Here is an 18,889-nt window from a genome sequence, read left to right as displayed (position 1 = left end):
TGGATTCTGCTTAATATATTTTTCATTAAGGAGGTTGTACTGTAATTTCATCGTAACCGGCAATATGTTCATTCCAAGACAACATTACAACGTAGCTTTGTGCTCTTTGGCTGCACAAGTTGCAAAGTAGAGAGTAATTGCTAAGGCTGCTGATTTACGATGCTTGTACCCGATTAAGTTGGATAAAGAGACTCATAAGCAGAATCCCGATGCTGTGATGTGTCTTCAGCTTGGCTGCTTTAACTAGATTATTGCAGCAGAGATTTGCATTTATGTATACGAGTGTGAGTGTGTGTGTGTGTGTTTATCTGTACAATGTGATATAGCTGTGCAGTGGTAGTGAACGATGGCAGTAGCTTGATGTGGAGTTGTGTTTGCATTAAATTATTATGTGTCACTTTGGACACACATGAGAACACACTCTACCAATTAGCTGTCTTTACTTTCCTAAACTCGGGCAAAAATGCGCACGCTCGCTCTGGAATTCTTTTATCTTCACAGAGCATCTTTGGAATGAGCGCCTCTCTGCTTTCTTGAGGGACATATGGCTCAGTGTGACCTGCCAGCGTCCTTCACTATTGCTGGCTTTACCCCAAAGCCCCCCAGGCTGCACTATCCTGCACTGCTCTCTGCAGTTAGTACCACCTTCTGACTGTGTGTTCTAACCAGCTCTTTTATGCAGACACTATTCCCAATAGAACACTCTAAAACGCACACACACATATATTATATTAACACAGGCAAGGCTACTGCTCTCATTTCTGCACACACCTTTTTATGTTTATGTCAGCATGCATAAAGGACAGTGGCTGATGCTCATACCTGCTGTTCATACAGCATCTATTCATATTTGAAATAATCACTACAATTCAGCGTTTCTTAAAACTGTAGAAACAGAATTTATGTACCACCTGGGTGCAGAAGAAGAAAAATGTTATGGTCTCACATTTCAACAGCTATATGCAGCTATATACAACAGCTTGGCAATAATTTGGCCTCTGCAGTTTGTTTTGCTTGAACTGGTACTGTCAGACATTTTATTATATGTCAGTTATTTCAGTTATGCACACACAACAAGGAAGGACTCCAGTAGAGCTCCATGATGCAGTAATAATGTTTATTTGTACATAACAAGACTGGTGTTGCAGTACTAGTGTTTTACAAAAACATATAAATAAAATTCAGTTATATATGCAGATGAAATATATTTATGAATTTAGAAGCCCTGGATTAACCCAACAACTGTTTTTGGACTATAGGAAAAAGCTGGAGTGCCCACAGAGGTACAGGGAGAACAAGAAGGCTCCAATAGAGAGGGGTCCCAGCTGGCCATTGGGGCCAAACTCAGGACATTTTTGCTATAAGGGAACACCAGTATCCACTGTACCAGCCTGCTACCCATCAATACATAAGAATAAATAACAATGAATTTAAAAAAAAATAGAACATAGATTCAGAAGTTCAGAATATGAAAATGAGCTAAAAAGCTTAAAACAAATAATTTTAAAAAAGCACTAGAAGACTTTAAAGCTAGAAATTTTATTTTTATTAAATAAGAAAACTTTACAAGAAATCCCTTTGAAATATTCTTTTTAAAACTAATGAAGCAACTCAAACAGTAAACAGTTGAGTAACAAAGGTGACAAATATGTCTTAAGGCAGAATATGTAGTTGAACTGTGTTGGGTTAGAGTGCCTAAGTTGACCAAAAACATATTAAATTTACAGGCATTTGAATGTCTTTTTGTTTAATATTAACTAAACTCTGAGCTCTGCCTTTTGCCTCCTTCAGCGTGCTACCTGACACTTTTTGGTTTTCTGCAGTCTGGTAGTGGTCAGGCGGAGAAAGGGGGTTAATTTTGTTGAAATATCTGCCTGATTGTGCTGAAGCCTGGCTTTTTAAGAGCAAACATGAGGTGTTTAGTGTCATAAAGCAATGCTACAAACATCAATCCAATCAACCAAATGGGACTAAAATGCAGCAAACACATAGTTTAGTAAGAACTCCAACCTAAATCTAATGCAGCTTAACACAGCAGTCCAGCTTTCACATACTGGTGCATCACAGTGTGTTATTTTGAGTCAAGTCTCATCATAGATTTCTGTTGGCATTTCTTTGTGTTTCCTTGGTGTTCTGGGGCTCATTGCCAACAATGTACTAGCTTTGGTGTTCAGCCAAGATTTATAGGTCGGTGCTGTACAGTATACGCTGTATTTTCTGGGTGGAACTGTGATGTTTCCAAAGGACCAGGGTTTCTGATTAGTGCAGCACATTCTCCCATTTATTTTCCCTCAAGTCTCACTTTTATGAATTCAGGGACTGTGGGCCCAAATGTGGCAGCAGTGTGAAATGTGGCTTGTTTTATTTTTTCCTTGTCTTTTTGCTTTGGGTTTTCAGTCACAAAGTGAACTGCTGTGGAAGATATACAGTCATTCCTTTTTTTAATAATATATTTTTTCTTTTACTTTTGTTGGGTGATGTGCAAAGACTTTAAAGAACATGATCCAAATGTTGGCCTGTGGGCTACATCTTAACCAACATTAACTGTGCTCATATTATCCTCCTTTACAGGCTCATAAATCTATTTCGGGATTCTATTAGAATAGTTTACTTGCTTTAATGTTCAAAACCACATTATTTTAAAAAAAAGAAAAGAAAGGACATTGCTGCAGCACCTTTTTTTCATCTCCTTTCTCAATTGATCCATCTCACCATTTTGCGTTTGTTGGTCAGCTGATGAAACACAAGAAAACTAAAAATATGTAAATAAGAGCACTGTAACTGGGAATTCTTCTTTATTAAAAATAAATATAAGACCGGGAGAAAGAGCAAAAAGGGACCATGGTAATATTAACCACATTAGCCATGCTTTGTGCTAATATTAAATATGAAGGCTTAAAATAAAAGTAATTTACTGAGCCTTCAGTTCCTCATATACCAGGAGTCCATAAAAGATTTTGTGCTGTGATATTTGCTTTGCTTTGCTCATAGCTGAGACTTTTATGGATCAGTTAGCCAGATTTTTTTCAAGAAACCGGCCCCATAGACAATTAAAAATAGCCTCCTAACCCATCTAATATCCAGATTTGGGTGTCAAATAGCCTCTAGTTTATATATTAGTATGATATATAATAATTTTTGGGTAGAACTTGGACTTTGTTTTCACATGCACAACAATATCTATATATAACCAGCTAAGGAATAGAGAAAACATATAAAACATAATAAAGGCACTTTGGGCTAATGTGGTCTGTTTGATTGATTTCACCGGAGGTTTATGAGTTCGTTAATGATTTTGAAAACAGTCCCATTATAGAACTATTTTCTGTTTTGTCTAGAAAGCAATTTTTGCTCCAGTCTATTCCCAAAAGCACTTATAATTTCACAGAAATCTAAAATTATTAGTGCAACTGTACTGCGGTTGTTTGTCAAACTACGTATGAGCATCGGCTCCTCATAGGCATCAAAGGGAAAGAGTTTGTAGCTGTGCGTTCCTGTTCTGTACAGAACTTTAGGTCGCTGTTTTGCTGGAGTGAAAGTTTGTGTACTGACCTTGTGCTCTCCCTGTGCAGGTACACCCTTTGCTGATGCGCGAGAGGCGCTCAGAGTCTCACAGGAACAAGCTGCTGCGGCGGACAGTCAGCGTTCCTGTTGAGGGAAGGCACCATCCCGAGATGGGTGAGCAGACAAATTTCATTTTTTCTTCGACTTTTTTCTCTGATTCTGATTGAGGCTCTAATCAAGGTCCAATCACCAGTTATTTTGCGTTTTGTCGTACTTTTAGCTGTTCATTTTCACCGACGGTTTTAGTGATGTGGTGCAAAAGGCTCATTCTATGAAAAGAAATTTACAAACATATTTTACAAAACTTTGAGCAAGACAACCAGTCTGAGTTTGACAAATGGAAGTGGTATTTTCTCTGTGCCAATCAAAGAGTTGCAACAAAAAAGGAATTTCTTACAAAATAGAATCTTGAGGTGATATCTACTTGTTTTAACTCATGCTGCTGAAGGCATTTTTCACAGACAGAGCACTGCAGATTTTGTCTACCATCATTTTCAATGAGAACATTTTTGGCAAGGCAAAAAATGTTTTTGTTTTTTTGTTTTTGTTTTCTTTAAGTTTCATTATTTTTCTGGCCATCCGCTAATGTTTTAACACAGACTTGGAAAAATGTGAAACTATCCATTAGTGACACATTTCTGAGCAGGTGCTCTCTGTGGACCATTTTTGGTCGATGCCCCAGTTGCTTCTCGCGGTAATTCAACATCTTTTTTTGGTTGCCCATTATGATTTTCAAAAACATTATCACCTGTATTACTTTAGTTTGGGTTTCTTATAATAACAGGATGGTTGCATAGCAACGAAAATGATGTAAAGCTTTTGGTATCCTTTGAGCCATTACTCGCGCTGTTACTAGCAACGCTCACAGCAGCACTCTGCATCTGAGCAGAGATAAAAGCGTCACATCTGATCAGAGCTGAAGGCAGTTGCTTCCTTTAAGATTTTCACTCGTTCTTTTGTCAGTTTGACTGATTTTATCAGTCGACTCACTTTGAAATGAAATACATGCATTGATTACTTGATTAACGCACATATCTTTTGAGTTTGTTGTCCGTCTCTGCCATTGATCATTTTTTTTATTTTCTTTGTTTATGCTTTTAAACTTTTCCGACTCTTTTTTCACTTGTCCTCTTGGCTTTTTTATTGCCGTAGCGTCCTCTTAAATTCTCAATGGATCCCGTGAAACTGACCCTCTGATAGCAGCCTTTGTTTATTTTGCCTGACTCAGTCTCTCTGGGCCCCCTACAAATGTCCCGCACAGTTTCTCCCTTTTCCTTCACCCGACACCTCTTCCTCGCACTCAGCTATTTTAAGGGTCTCCCTTGCGACGTCCTCTATCATTGATTCTGCCATTGCTTCTGCTTCTTTGCTGCCCAACAGTGCTGATTCAACTGGATAAATACTTTTTTCAGTTTTCATATGAGTGGCTCTCTGACCTTAAAGCGATCAAGCAGTGACACATCACTTGACGTGGTCCTGCTCCATTTTGACATATGCTGACATGGCAGTGTCACTTCATATTGCCTATGTGTAAGCGTATTGTAAATATGCATTCACATATGTTAGTTTGCTGTGGCACAGGCCATAGTGCACTGACACCATTATGAACCGACGGTAGCGCCTAAGCACAAAGTGCCAGAACAGATTAATGGACTCCAGGAAATTTGTAATTATCAGATACACAAAAAAGCTAATGGAGGCTGTCATGAGGCCACAGTTAGAGGCATACTCTACAGGAAGCTACATGACCTACTTTATGAATTCTCTGACTTAAAACAATGAGGTGATTAGGGTTTCACAGTGAATTAAGTCATCATATACTAATGTGCCAATTATTTATTCTGAAGTTGTTTCAATCTCACATTTAAGTTGGAATCTGACTTGAGCAGCTGCACTAATGCTGTTCCTTGGCCAACAGATTACACTGTTTGCAGAAAACTATTTATCATTTTGAATCAGATTTTTGTTTGATTTTATTATTGCAACTTATATAAATAGTATGCCCAACCCAAATGTGCTTATAGACACTGTTATAGATTGACAACACTGCCATAAATTATGAAAAATGATAAATAAATAACTGCTGTACTTCCCAAGCTTTCGAAACAAAAGCTTACATTTCATTATGCAGTTTTCAGTGGTTACATGTAGGAACAAAGCACATTCGTTTACATGAGCACTTGGGTTTGACATGCAAATGCACAGGTAATTTTCATCTGCAGCCGCCCCATGTGCAGAAAAACATTTCATTTCATTTAATAGTTAGCTCATTCAGGACCCTATAGCCAAATGATTATTTCCCTCCGAAGTGATGCATATTTGGGGTTCTTGTTGTCTGATCTCCTTGCTGTTTCACACACACACACACACACACACACACACACACACACACACACACACACACAGGCACAGAATGTTAGGGAGCTGTGATCCAGGTGGGTTGCAAAGCAACTTGTAGGCAGACTAAAGAAGCTTAAATAACTTGCACAATTTGTGATTTGCCAATTACATCCAAGTTGTAAAAGGTACCACATGATTCCTCAACTGATGTGGACTGAAATTGAGGCGTCATGACAGTGTCTGGGATTTATTTAGTGACCGCCCTGAAATGTACTCTGCCTGTTAACTCATCATAATAAGGTCAGTACAGAATAACAAATGTTTCAGCTTCGCACAGTTCTTAGAACCTTTATTAGCTGAAGCATCCCTGATAATCATCATTCTTTCTGAGAAACTGGATGTATCGGGGTCAGACTGTTGAGACTGTCAAAACATGTAAGTCATTGTTCGATATTTTGGGAAGTAGGTTAATTACTAAGAATAATTAGATTGATAAAGCTCTGATGCTAAATATCGATCAATCTATAGCAGCTGTTGAAATGGTTGAAATGTCTCACCTGATTCAGACTGATAAACAGACTGGTATTGATCTACCAAACTCTTATTAACAAAGTCAAACTATGACTGAGGTGGGCCAAGTCATTTCCCACGTGTATTGTTGTCATCCCTTCTATGTTTCCCTATTTAGAAGCACAAGGACACATAACAGTGTAAAAAATATATATATACAAAAGTACTGACTTGGATGGAAAATTATTAAAATGGTGAGGTTATTATCAGCATTTTGCTGCCATATCTTTCTGTCTTATAAAAGGAAACTCAATTTAGTGTGCATTTAGTATATTCATTGAACATATTTCTGAATGTTTTAGGACCTTCAAAATGATGAATAATTGTGCCTTTTCACATATTTGAAAGGCACGCTGTCGTCATCTTCAGTGGATCCAAAACAAGATGGAGAGTTCAGAAATATTTTTATGTCGGGTGGAAAGTTTAAACTGCAGATGCTGAAGCTGCAGCAGCCTCTTATCACCAGTTCATGTGCTTGTGACAACACCAATACATCAGCCTGGCCTCGCTGTTCATCACAGGGCCAAAAAGCATCCATTTTTTAGAAGATATTTATGAATGGAGGCTTATGACAACAATCCCAGCTGGAAGCCTGATGTTGTGACACAAACAGATGGAAGATACTGGGCTGTGCTGATGATAAGTCAAAGACACAGTAGATCAGTACCTTTTTGGGATTTTCTGGAGCGAAACATGAAGTGATGCAGATACATTACTTTTCTCCTTCTCATTCACTTCTCAATACTTTTTAAGTTGAGCAGGTAATTAACATATAATGAAGGCATTAACTTTGCTGGATAATTATGGTACAGCATACGCATTTTATGTAAATATGCTTCCTAATTAGCATTATGTGACTGTGACTGGGGAACATAATTTTTCTTAGCTAAACAAAAAAAAGTTGTTGAGGTGGTTTAATTTCTGTCTTTCCTTCTTTGTACAATTAATTATATAAGAAAAAAATATTAGTATTGAATGTCTGCATGTATGATGCTTAACACTGATGAAATTTTAGTATCATGTAATACTATATGATATAAGACACAATATATAGATATAATTACATTTTTGATACATCTGCAATAAACACATGTAGTAGGCTCACAATACTTAATTTTATGGCTGATGTTAAAAGTCATATGATAATTGTTGATATTATATCAATGATATGTTGACACTTTAAAATAATAAGAAGAATTAGAATTGATAACTAAAAAGTGGTTAAAAAAGATTGTTGAACAGTGAAGCTGTAAGAAGTAGAGGTAGTGAAGGTGTATGAGTTTAAATACTTGGGGTCAACCATCCAGAACAAAGGAAGGTGCAGAAGAGAGGTGAAGAAGAGAGTGCAGGCAGGGTGGAGACGAGTGTCAGGAGTGATTTGTGATAGAAGGATGGCAGCAAAAGTGAAAAGGAGGGTTTACAACCTGCTATCATGTATGGGTTGGAGAAAGGGATACTGGCAAAAAGACAGGAGACCGAGGTGGTAGAGTTGAAGATGTTAAATTTTCATTGGGAGTGACCAGGAGGGACAAGATCAGAAATGAGTACATCAGTGGGTGAGCTCACATTGAGTGCTTTGGGAGACAGTGAGAGAAGAGAGGCTAAGATGGTTTGGACATGTGCAGAGGCGGGACAGTGGATATACTGGACAAAGGATGCTGAAGATTGAGAAGAAGAGAAAAACCACAGAGGAGAACCATGCATGTATTGAGGAAGGACGTGCAGAGGGCTGGTGTGAAAGAGAAGGATGCTGGGGATTGGGTAAGATGGAAGGAGATGATCTGCTGTGGTGACCTCTAAAGAAGAAGAAGGTTAGTAATATACAGCTGGAAGGGATCCGGCAGGCTAAATATGAGTCAAGGACATTTTCTGCCCGCCTTCCATATGATGAATCGTCCATGTTTTATTTTTGTTTTATAGATAGATGGATTGTGGGCAAACAGAAAGGAAGTATTCGCCCTCACATTCATCCAGCACCACCCCTCCTCTTATTAACCTCTCCAGCATGTGATGGGATAATTCCCATTAATGAATTTGGCCTTTAATGTTTTGTGTTCAAATTGTAAATTGACTTCATCTAAGTCTGCTCTGTTATTGAGAGAAACCTTATTATCTGAATGACTTAGCCGCGGGGAGGAAGAAGAAAAAACGCAGCACTACAAAGCTGAATGGTTATGAACTCCACTTGAATGGTTTTTCACCAACAGCGGTTTAAGCATATGGCCATTCTCCTCAGTTTGTCCTTGTAAATCTCACTTATTCCTTTATCCAGCTCAGCTTAGCAAACCATTGTGATATAGCAGCATCAGCTAAGCAATTGTTTTAGTGCCCTTCATATTAGTATTTGAGATCAGATGCTGGATTCCAGACATACATGGACCGGGTGGATTTTTTTTCGCACATGTGTGCAAATAAATGTTTCTTTCACATAAACCTCAGAATGAAACTTGCAAAATCCCTACCCCACATGGCCTTTACTCCATTCCCTCCTTGCTCCCTCATCCTAACACCATCCCACTTCTCTCACCCACTCAACAAGGCCTACAGGCTATGTGTTCCCTCCCCGCACTAAAGAGGATGTTGAAACAATGACACAGTAAAGACAAATCACATCAGAAAAAAGGGCGTTAGACTTTTCACAGTTGTTGTTCGTGTGGAGACAAGCACCATGAGTCATTACAATCTGTCATCCGAGGAGGATTAAGACAATAGAATATGGATGATTTCTTCAAAAGACTAAACTTCTGTAGTGTGTTTTTGGAAGCATGTTTTCTCCCCATCTTTGAAATAAACATAACATCTTCATGTCATCTCTAAATCACTGTTGGGTGATTAAGCTGAAGATGGAATAATATAGTTTTCATGTTGCAGGATAAAAGCTGCCACACTATTCTTTCTGTCACTATTCACCTTTTTGTATGGCTCAACACCGAAAAGTAACATTGTAACATTGTATTGTAAACTATACGTGCAACATATCCTGGCATTCCAGATGTTTCTGAGTCAAAGCATCTAAAAATAATAATTTGGCAATATGCGTAACCTTTTTTTTAATAAGAATGTCACTATGTTTTTATTTTTCTATTACACATAACTCATATGATAGAGTTGGGTTGGGTTAGGCAGTGGGTGTGATGGGTGTAAGAGTTAGGTTTAGGTGTTTAATCTGAGTTTAATCTGGGGCCTGGGGAATATGGGAAAATGTAATAGCTTGGGCATTAAGATCTAAAAATCTAAGAATATGGTTTTCAATCATTTTGTAATCTTTAAAGGGGAAAAAAGCAGTAGGAAAATAATGTTGTTTATCTGTGTTTTGCTGTCAACCATTTAAATAGATCTCCATCAGCCAAATAGGTTTTGCTTGTTCAGGTGATTGCACAGCTGGTTCTGTGGATGTGCAATCGTCTGTGGATGTGACACTTTTTCCTTCTTTGATTAACTTGTCTTCATTTGAAGACATTAAAACAAGCTGCACACCTTTTAATGCTGTCTTGCAATCATATAAAAGTTGGATATACCTAAACAATTCGCTGCTTTGGTCACACAAGATGACATGAATTCCTTTGGGGTTGTGTCAGGAAGGCCATCTGGTGTAAACATGCAGAGTGACCTTCTGTGGTGACCTCTTGTGAGTAAGGGAGCAGTAGAAAGTAGCGTTTACAACATTAAGCTTAATAAATCTATATGCCAACTTTTATACTTGTTATGAAACCAATAAAAAAAGAAACAAGGCATGAAATTTGATTTTGCATCCCAGCTCACCGTGCACCTAACTTTAGACTGCTTATCTCACAGACTGTGAATTTACTTATTTCTGGTTTCTTATGGTTAAATGAGAGGGTCTTGTATTCTTTTAGGCCAAGCCTTGATTTGGGACAGTTTGCTACAGCTGACCTTTAGATCTGCATCCTTAATGTGAAGTTAAATTACCCCAGATAGCAATTCTTCTCTTGTTCCATCAACACAAGAAAAACCTGCATACCTGAAGTGAGCCTGCTGTCATGCTTTTTAAGGTCCTTAGAGAAGTCTGACAGGCTGTCAGCCTCTAAGTGTACTTAATACATTTTAACTTTGTTCTGAACAAAAAAACTCTTCTCTTAATAACTGAATCCTGAAGAATTGACAAAAGGAACATTTTGACATTTCACCATTTAAATCTGTCTTTTTATTGTGTTAGTGTGATCGCGAAAAATCAGTCTCCTTCAGTGTAATTAAGAATGGCATAAATAGGTGCTTCTATGTTTTAAGCTCAACAAGAAGTGTTCATTAAGCACGCTATTAGGATAGAAGTGTTTTTGCATCAGTGTGAGCTGGAATATCGGTGTTAATGTACAGGTAGAGGGTGCACAAACCTTGTGCTTCTGTAGCTGGCAAAAGTGCAAACCTCCCTCAAGACGTCCGCGTTTGTCTTTGGAGAGATTTGCTGAATCATCTGGCTGTCTTCCTTTTGGAACCGTGAATGAATACAAATGGTTTCCTACTCTGCTGTGGTTGCTGTTTGATGGACATGGACATAGAGGCCCCTAAAAGTGAGTACTGCACCTCTAAAAGCTGCTTATCCACCAGGTAGTGTCAACACACTGAGTAATTCTACACTTTGCGAAAAGCTCGTCCTGAATACTGCACAGAATTGCATATTTTAGGTATAACAATCGAGGTTCATTGTCATGCTTAAAATGCAGAAAAACAAGCATAGCTCTTGTAAGCTGTTTGACTGAACCAGACCAAAGGCTAACTGGTAATAAGGAAATTAAAATCAGACTTTGTAATAATGACACTTGTGTTCACATGTAAAGTTTGTCTCCATCATTAGGTTGAAGCAAAACGAGACTGATTGTATCTAATGTGGAAAATTAATATCTGCATTCCTGGTGTTTTCATTTTTATATGGTGTATGTTTATGAGTGCCAAATATAATACATTATGATGTGTTTGATAATAGCTTATAGTGAGTGAATGGAATGAATGAAAACCTGGACCCAAATAAGCCTAAACGCTTCATTCTAAAAGTCCACCACAAACGGGATGTCTGACTGCCTCTTTTTGATGTTTTTAGCCAAGAAAGCAGTGTGGCTCTGCAGCAATGATGGCTCTGTAAGGTAGTCGATCCAAAGCTTTGGCTCAGATTGAAATATCTTTGTATTATTATTGGATGAAGTGCCTTGAAAGTTGATTCAGGCATTCAGCATCCACAACAGGGTGAGTTGCAAATTTAGACTGCATGTAAAATATGAATGTGTAGCTTCCAGGTCTGAAAAATGAAGCCAGTGTGAAAGTATTTTAAACCTGCATTCTTCTGCAGGGCCATCGGGGGCACCTCCTTTGAATGCAGAAAAAGACCAATTGTATGTGAACGTGAAGGTCACAGGTCAAGTAAAGGCCTGTGTCAATTTCCCACAGGACTTGACAATTGAACTTAATTGAATTGACAGTGCAACAAATGGATGGCAAAGCTGACAAAGATTACAAAACTTCAGTATGTGCAGATTGAGGTTGCTACTGCATGACTACTTAGTCTCCAGACATTTACTATGTCGTCAAATGCTCAGCCCTGATTTCAGTATGTATAGAAGCTCATGTGAGGTTACGGTTTTGAGTTTTGACTCTACACCAGGGGTTGGGCAGCTGCTTTGGTGTTCATGAAATTAATAACAAATGCACTAGAGGGGAAACAATGACACAACACCTAAAACAGGAATGGTTTTACAGGTGGAGCCCACAGACTTTTCTCCCACCTCATCTTTTAGGACTGTCCATTTGGCTATGATTGCATCATAACTGGTAGCATGAGACGATAGCTGGACCCTAGAGGTTGCACAGGTAGTCCGACCCCTTACCAGGCATGTTTGTCAAGCAAGGATCACTGTGTCTCCAAGCACGGTTTCAGGAGCATGGAGCAGATTGCAGGAGACAGGCACTTACTCTAGAAGAGCTGGGTCCAGGTTTCCTCCTGGTGCTTACCGATGCCTGGCCTCATGTGGTGAGAGTATGCAGGCAGTTCCTGGAGGAGAATGGATGGCAATGATTGCCTCCATGCTTAACTAATCCAAATCCAGTAGACTGCCTCTGGGACATTATGTTTCAGTTCATCCAACCCAGCCAGGTTGCAGCTCAGAGTGTCCAGAAGCTCAGTGATGCCCTGGTCCAGATCTGGAAGGTGATTCCTCAGGACATCATCTGCTATCTCATTGGGAGCATGCCCCAATGTTGTCAGGTATGCATATGAGCACATGGGGTCATGCAAAGTACGGAGTAGCATTTTAAATTAGTGCAATGAAATTTCAGCAAAATGAATGAGACTGCCGCATCATTATTTTCACTGTTACTTTTGGGATGTCTCTGAATTCAGCCCTTTATATGTTGATAATTATAATTTCTATTAAACTATGTGTCATCCTTGTGTTCCTAACACGTTATCAAGTCCATATCAGTAAAGATATCCAGCATTTTTTTTCCATTGAGATCTGAAGTGTTTTCTAAGTATTCCTTTCATTTTTGAGCAGTGCATTAATAGGTTTAGCTTTTTTTAAAAAGCATACAAATCAAAACCTGTAACATTTAGACTCATGTTGCTTACCACAGAAAATTTGTTTTTGAGTATTTTTCTGATAAATATATGTAACCGTTAGTTGATTTGTTTACTTATGTCACAGTTGCAGTTTGTTTGTTTGGATGTGTGATTACTGTCAGTCTGATGCAACAATATCAGGTTGGTCTGACATTATTAGAAAACAGTTTAAAAAGAAAAAAAAGCTTCTTCTTTTTTTCAACCTTCTTACCACCCGATTGACAATCAGATCTGCATTATTTCTTTCTTCAACGTGTTTGCTCACAGCAGGGCTCTTATAAGAACGCCATGTATCAGGATTTCTATGCAAAACAGCATGTAAATGGAATGATTATATAACATGAAATGTCTGTCTGAGTGATATACCCCGTGGGTTGGTGTGATATAACGGTCAGCTATATTATCATCTCCTAACAACATGCATAAAGTGGAAAAAGCAAGATAAAGCTAGCAAGCCCAGCCTTATTTTGAGTGACAGCTGGCCACCAGGTCTGCACGCAAGAGGGTTTCATCTCTCCAGTGCTCTAGTTCTTAGCCAGCTTCAGGTGTGGTACTCAGCACACACACACACACACACACACACACACACACACACACACACACACACACACACACACGTGGCCACCTTCTATCTGCCGTGATGGTGAGAGGATTTTCAGGCTTGGTTAAAGGGTTACACTCTACTTTAGTTCAAGCTTCTTGAAACAGATTTAAAAATCATGACTTCAAATCTGTCAACCTGTCTTTCACAAGTGTTTGATATGTTCTGGTTAAAAACACCATTAGTGTAAAGTATCTGTGTAAGTATATGATCTCATACATAGTATGCAAATTCATAGTTTTTTCTGCATGTGTCTCAGTGGCTTTGGTGATGACATGCTGACAGTTTAAAGCAGTGAGAGCCAGAATTCATTCACTGAGCTTCACAGCACATGACTGATGTGAAAGTCAATGAAATACTTATGATCTACATCAATAATTCTCAACCGGGGATATCAAATATATGTATTAGTGTGTGTTAAGGGGGTAAAATAAGCACACAAAGAGTGTTATGAATTGGTGTCAGGTGGCATTTTGTGTGTTTTTAAAAAATGTTTTTCAAGCTTTTATTTGTATAAAGCAAATTCACAACAGCAATCATCTCTGGGCACATCGCAATGCTGTGCCTGCAAATCCAGCAATTCTCTTTGAGCAAGGACTTGGTGACAGTGGGAGAGAAAGAAAAATCCTTTTCAACAGGAGGAAACGGTCAATCGAACGCAGTGCAATAAGGGCAGCTATCTGTTGTGAATGACTCGGCCGAGGGGAAAGAGGGTAAAAAAGAATAAAAGCACATATAGAGACAACAAACAATGCAACATTGAACACTCAGCATGTTGGAGGGGAAGTAACCTCAATTGAAAATCACGAGTCTCCAACACCAGTAATGCGCAGATGGATATAGTAAGCAAGAGGCGAGAGAAGAAACAGTACAAACTACAGAGACACAAGACACAGGCTAATGACAGTAGCGGCATACAAATTAACACAGAGTGGAGAGATCTGCATCGTGGGGGATCTTTCAGAAGCCTGAAGATGGCTTATCAAAAACCCAATTTTTTAGGGGACCTATTATACTTGTGCTCTCTCGTATGTAGTGTTACACTGTTGGAGACAGAGAGACTCAAATGCTTAGGACAGTTTATTATACTTGAATCTGTATGATGTGAGTGATAGCAAATATCCCTAATCTGGTCATCTCAGGCACAGAACTCTGGCTCCGCTTTTCAAACCTTTTGGAAAAACAGGTTTGAAAAATAAACTTAAGAAGCTTGTTTTCAACGGTGGATGACCTGAGGGACTGCAAGGTCGAGTGTAGGAACAATAAAGACTACTTTTAACTCATAAATCATGCAAAGATACAACAGAAGAATAGTAAAAGAGAAGCAAAACTATGGAGTTCGCACTGAGCATAACAGGTACGCTTTCAATTTTGAATGCTCGCCTGCCTGAGAAGGAGCTGGTTTCACAGGATGAAAGCTGAAGGCCCTGCTTCAGATTGTACTTTTGGAAAGTTTAAAGAAAACAAGTAATCCTGCACTCTGCCTGCAGTCAGCTTTATTGGGATAATATGCTACTGTGAGGTCTTTAAAATATCATGGAACTTGCTCATTAATGGTTTCATATGTGAGCAAGAGGATTTTAAATTCTGTTCAGAGTTTTACAGGAAGTTGGTGATGAGAAGCTACTATGGAGAATTATAGTCACTATTGCTGTAGCAATGTGGATCCACTGGAGGCTTTTTTACAGAACCACTGGGACATCCTGAGAGTAAGAATTTATAGGAGTCCATCTTTGAAATGATAAATGCATGGAATAGTCTTCCAGCACCACTCTGAGACAGAGGGCAGACATTTGTTCAGTGTTTGAGTTAAAGGACATATCTTTCTCAAAAATGACTTGAAAGTTTATTATATTTAATATAGAAGAGAAATACCATCCAGAGTAAGATCAGCACAATTCAGTTCACTTCAAGTCTCTAGCACCAAATGCTAAATGGGCTTGTTCTTATATAGTGCTTTTCAACTCTACCTGAACACTCAAAGCAGTTTATACAACTTGCCCTATGTTTTCTTTTACTACATAAGTACTTTCTATGTAACATTGACATGCCGATAGATGCGTCAGAGAGCATCTTGGATTTAGTATCTTGCCCAAGGCTATTTGGCACACAGACTGAAGCAGCCAGGGATCAAACCACCTCCCTTCTGATTATTTGATGCCCTGCACTACCTCCTGAGCTACAGCTACCCCAAATCACAACATCAGTTGTGCCGAGTCATTTTTTCTTGCAAGGAAAGACCCTATAAACTAGGAAAACCCCCAACAATCATAAACCATGTCCGACCAAGCACTTGGCGACAGTAGGAATGAAAAACTCCCTCTCAACAGGAAGGAATCTCCCTCATTTCACCCCTGACCAAGACACACTGTTAAAGAGAGCCAGAGATTATTATTATTAAGTGATTAAATGCAGAGTAGTGTATAAACTCAGAAGAAAGACTCAGTGCATCAACATAAATAGGGCAGGAGTCAGGGTCAGCTGATCCAGCCCTAAAAAAGGGAAAGTCTAATTTTAAAAGAAGAGACAGTGTCTGCCTCCTGAATCCACCCATATGGAAAATATATATATAAATCTTATAAAGTTTGTATCTGTCTTGTGTGAAACTTGTATGAAAAGCATACAAGAGTGAAAACAGATATAAGATCCCTTGAAAAATTATATAATGAAACTTGTATGTTTTGGACACTTACTAAAACAATATATGAAAGTAATGAGAAAGTGGCCACTTTCATGAGTAAATCATGTAAGCCTTATATGATTTAACTCATGAAAGTGGCCACTTTCATGAATAGAATAGAATAGCCTTTATTGTCATTGTACAGAGTACAACGAAATTGGAGTGCCACTCCCTTGGTGCAAGATAAATAATAATTGTTTTTGTGCTTATTTACTACGGTGATAGCTCTGGGAAAGAAGCTATCCCTGAATCTGTTTGTCCTGGTTTTATGTGACCTGTACCGTCGGCCTGACGGTAATAGTTCAAACAGTTGGTTGCTGGGGTGAGAGTGGTCCTTGATGATATTGCCAGCTCTGCTGAGGTACCGAGAGTTTGCAGTGACCTCCAGGCTGGGCAGAGAGCAGCCAGTGATCTTCTGGGCTGTGTTGATGACCCTCTGCAGTACTTTCCTGTCCGCAGCTGAGCACCCTGCATACCATGTTGTTATGCCGTACGTTAGGATGCTCTCTATGGTGGCTCTGTAAAATGTCACCAGCAGCCTCTCCTCCAGGTTGTTCCTCCTGAGCACTCTCAGAAAGTGGAGACGCTGCTGGGCCTTTTTAACCACCGCCGTGGTATTTGCAGTCCAGGAGAGGTCATCAGAGATCTGCACGCCCAGAAACCTCATGGAGTGTACCCTCTCCACACAGTTCCCGTGAATGTAAAGTGGGGCCGGGTCTGCTCTGCCCTTCCTGAAGTCCAAGATAAGTTCTTTAGTTTTCGTGGTGTTCAGTTGGAGGTTGTTAACTGAACACCACTCAGTCAGTCTGTTGACCTCATCTCTGTAGTCCGACTCATCCCCCCTTGAGATGAGTCCAACCACTGTGGTGTCATCCGCGAACTTTATGATGGTGTTTGAGAGATGGGTAGGGGAGCAGTCGGATGTGTAGAGCGTAAACAGGAGGGGACTCAAAACACATCCTTGTGGAGACCCGGTGCTGAGTGTGATGGTGCTGGACAGGTGGGGGCCGAGTCTGACAGACTGTGGTCTATTTGTCAGGAGTTAAATCATATAAGTTTTTACTATTTCTTCTCCATATGGGCAAACTGCAGGTTCCACAGAAGAAGTCTGAAAAATGAAGGCTCTGCCTCCCATTCTACTTTTCTACTTTTGATTAAAAGCCAAAATAGGAGAAATATGCTGTCTTTCTGTCAGTACTCCCGCAGCAGCATTTTTAATCAAGCGAAGGCTTTTTCAGTATGTATGTAAGTTTAGACACACCTAGTGTTTCTGAAATTCTTAACTGTCAAATTGCCTGAATTTTGAATATAAATATAGAAAAATAAGGCCTTTGTGTTTTTGAAGACATGTCTGTGTGTCACCAAATGTTTCTTTCAGATAAATATTGTGAGTAAGGATCCCATCAGTAGAAACAACAGATTTTTCCATTTTGGGTTTGAAAGAGTTTGCGTAACATTTTCAAAAAAGTTATTTCCAAGTTTACATCTTGGGCTGATTAATATGCTTAAGTGTCAGATTGCTTCCACTTGAATTGTGACAATTACTCTGACTCAGGGGGCTGATTCATTCAGACGGACATATTCAACCCCCTGCTGCAACCAAGTTTCTATGAGACAAAACACGTAAATCTGTTGATCAGCTATCGAATCTTTTACCAACATAGATCTGGAATAGAGATCTGATTTTTAGTATTACCTCTCTTATTATTTGGTTCTGTTATTCCTATGAGTATACACAGGAGTGTGATAGCTGCAGTGAACCTGCAGCTTTGCGGTATGTAGCACTGCAACTCCTGATTTCAACTCTAGATTGACATGCACAATATTCTATCAAACTCAACATTATTTATGTATGTAAGAGCTCTGTTATCCGCAGTGGGATGATTTCTGTCTTCTAATAAGACCAGAATTTCCCCAGAAGGTTTTCCAGTTATCCATGTAGAAGACGATTAGGTACCCTTTTGACAGCCAGCAGTTGACGACGTCACATGACTACAAGTTAGCATTAGTGAAATCAGGCAGAGAAAAAGTCCAGGGTCTGAAATTGATGTTGCAAGTAACACATTATTAATTTTTGTGACCCCTAGTTGCTGTAATCAGGTGTTATTTCAGTGGATGTGAATAACAATCATTCTGTGTTTATATTTATCCTCAGCTTGCATTTTCAAGTAAGATCTATTGTTGCCCGCTCTTGTTCCAAGAACAGACTGTGTTTCTGAGAACCTACAATGCCCTATTTTTAATATTTAGATACTAAAGACTTGAATTAGTTTCTCAGCCAGTGTGCAGCTGACTGGGGAAAATCTGTGTGAAATGGAAACTAGTTACTGGTGAACATTGCCTCCTTCTGATTGTCACTCAGACTTTTTCCTGGCTACTCGGGATATAGAAGTCGATCCTAAGTGTTAGGGGAACAAGACGAACAAGAGTGTTTGTGTTACAATTCAAAAGTAGAAACTGTCAAATCATTTAATGAGATTTAAAAATCAGCTAACCACAGCATGATACACTGTATATAGGAAATGGCCACCATACCGTCAACTATTGTTTAGTGAAGTCCTTGCAA

General features: G+C 39.1%; 1 protein-coding gene across 10 annotated transcripts in view; it reads left to right on the top strand.

Annotated features, from left to right (window-relative positions):
• Nucleotides 1–18,889, top strand: part of syngap1b (synaptic Ras GTPase activating protein 1b) — a 175,285-nt gene that overhangs the window by 62,097 nt on the left and 94,299 nt on the right. For all 10 annotated transcript variants that reach the window (XM_042221318.1, XM_042221316.1, XM_005923696.3 and 7 more), the window contains exon 3: nt 3,573–3,678. In XM_042221318.1, the coding sequence (XP_042077252.1) occupies nt 3,573–3,678 (106 nt within the window). The remainder of the gene's footprint in view (nt 1–3,572; nt 3,679–18,889) is intronic.

Source organism: Haplochromis burtoni, unplaced genomic scaffold (genome assembly GCF_018398535.1).
Source record: "Haplochromis burtoni strain Fernald_Lab_line unplaced genomic scaffold, NCSU_Asbu1 Contig_64, whole genome shotgun sequence".
NCBI classification, from domain to species: domain Eukaryota; kingdom Metazoa; phylum Chordata; class Actinopteri; order Cichliformes; family Cichlidae; genus Haplochromis; species Haplochromis burtoni.
The sequence above is the reverse complement of the archived record's forward strand: the minus strand, read 5'-3'. Positions and strand labels throughout refer to the sequence as shown.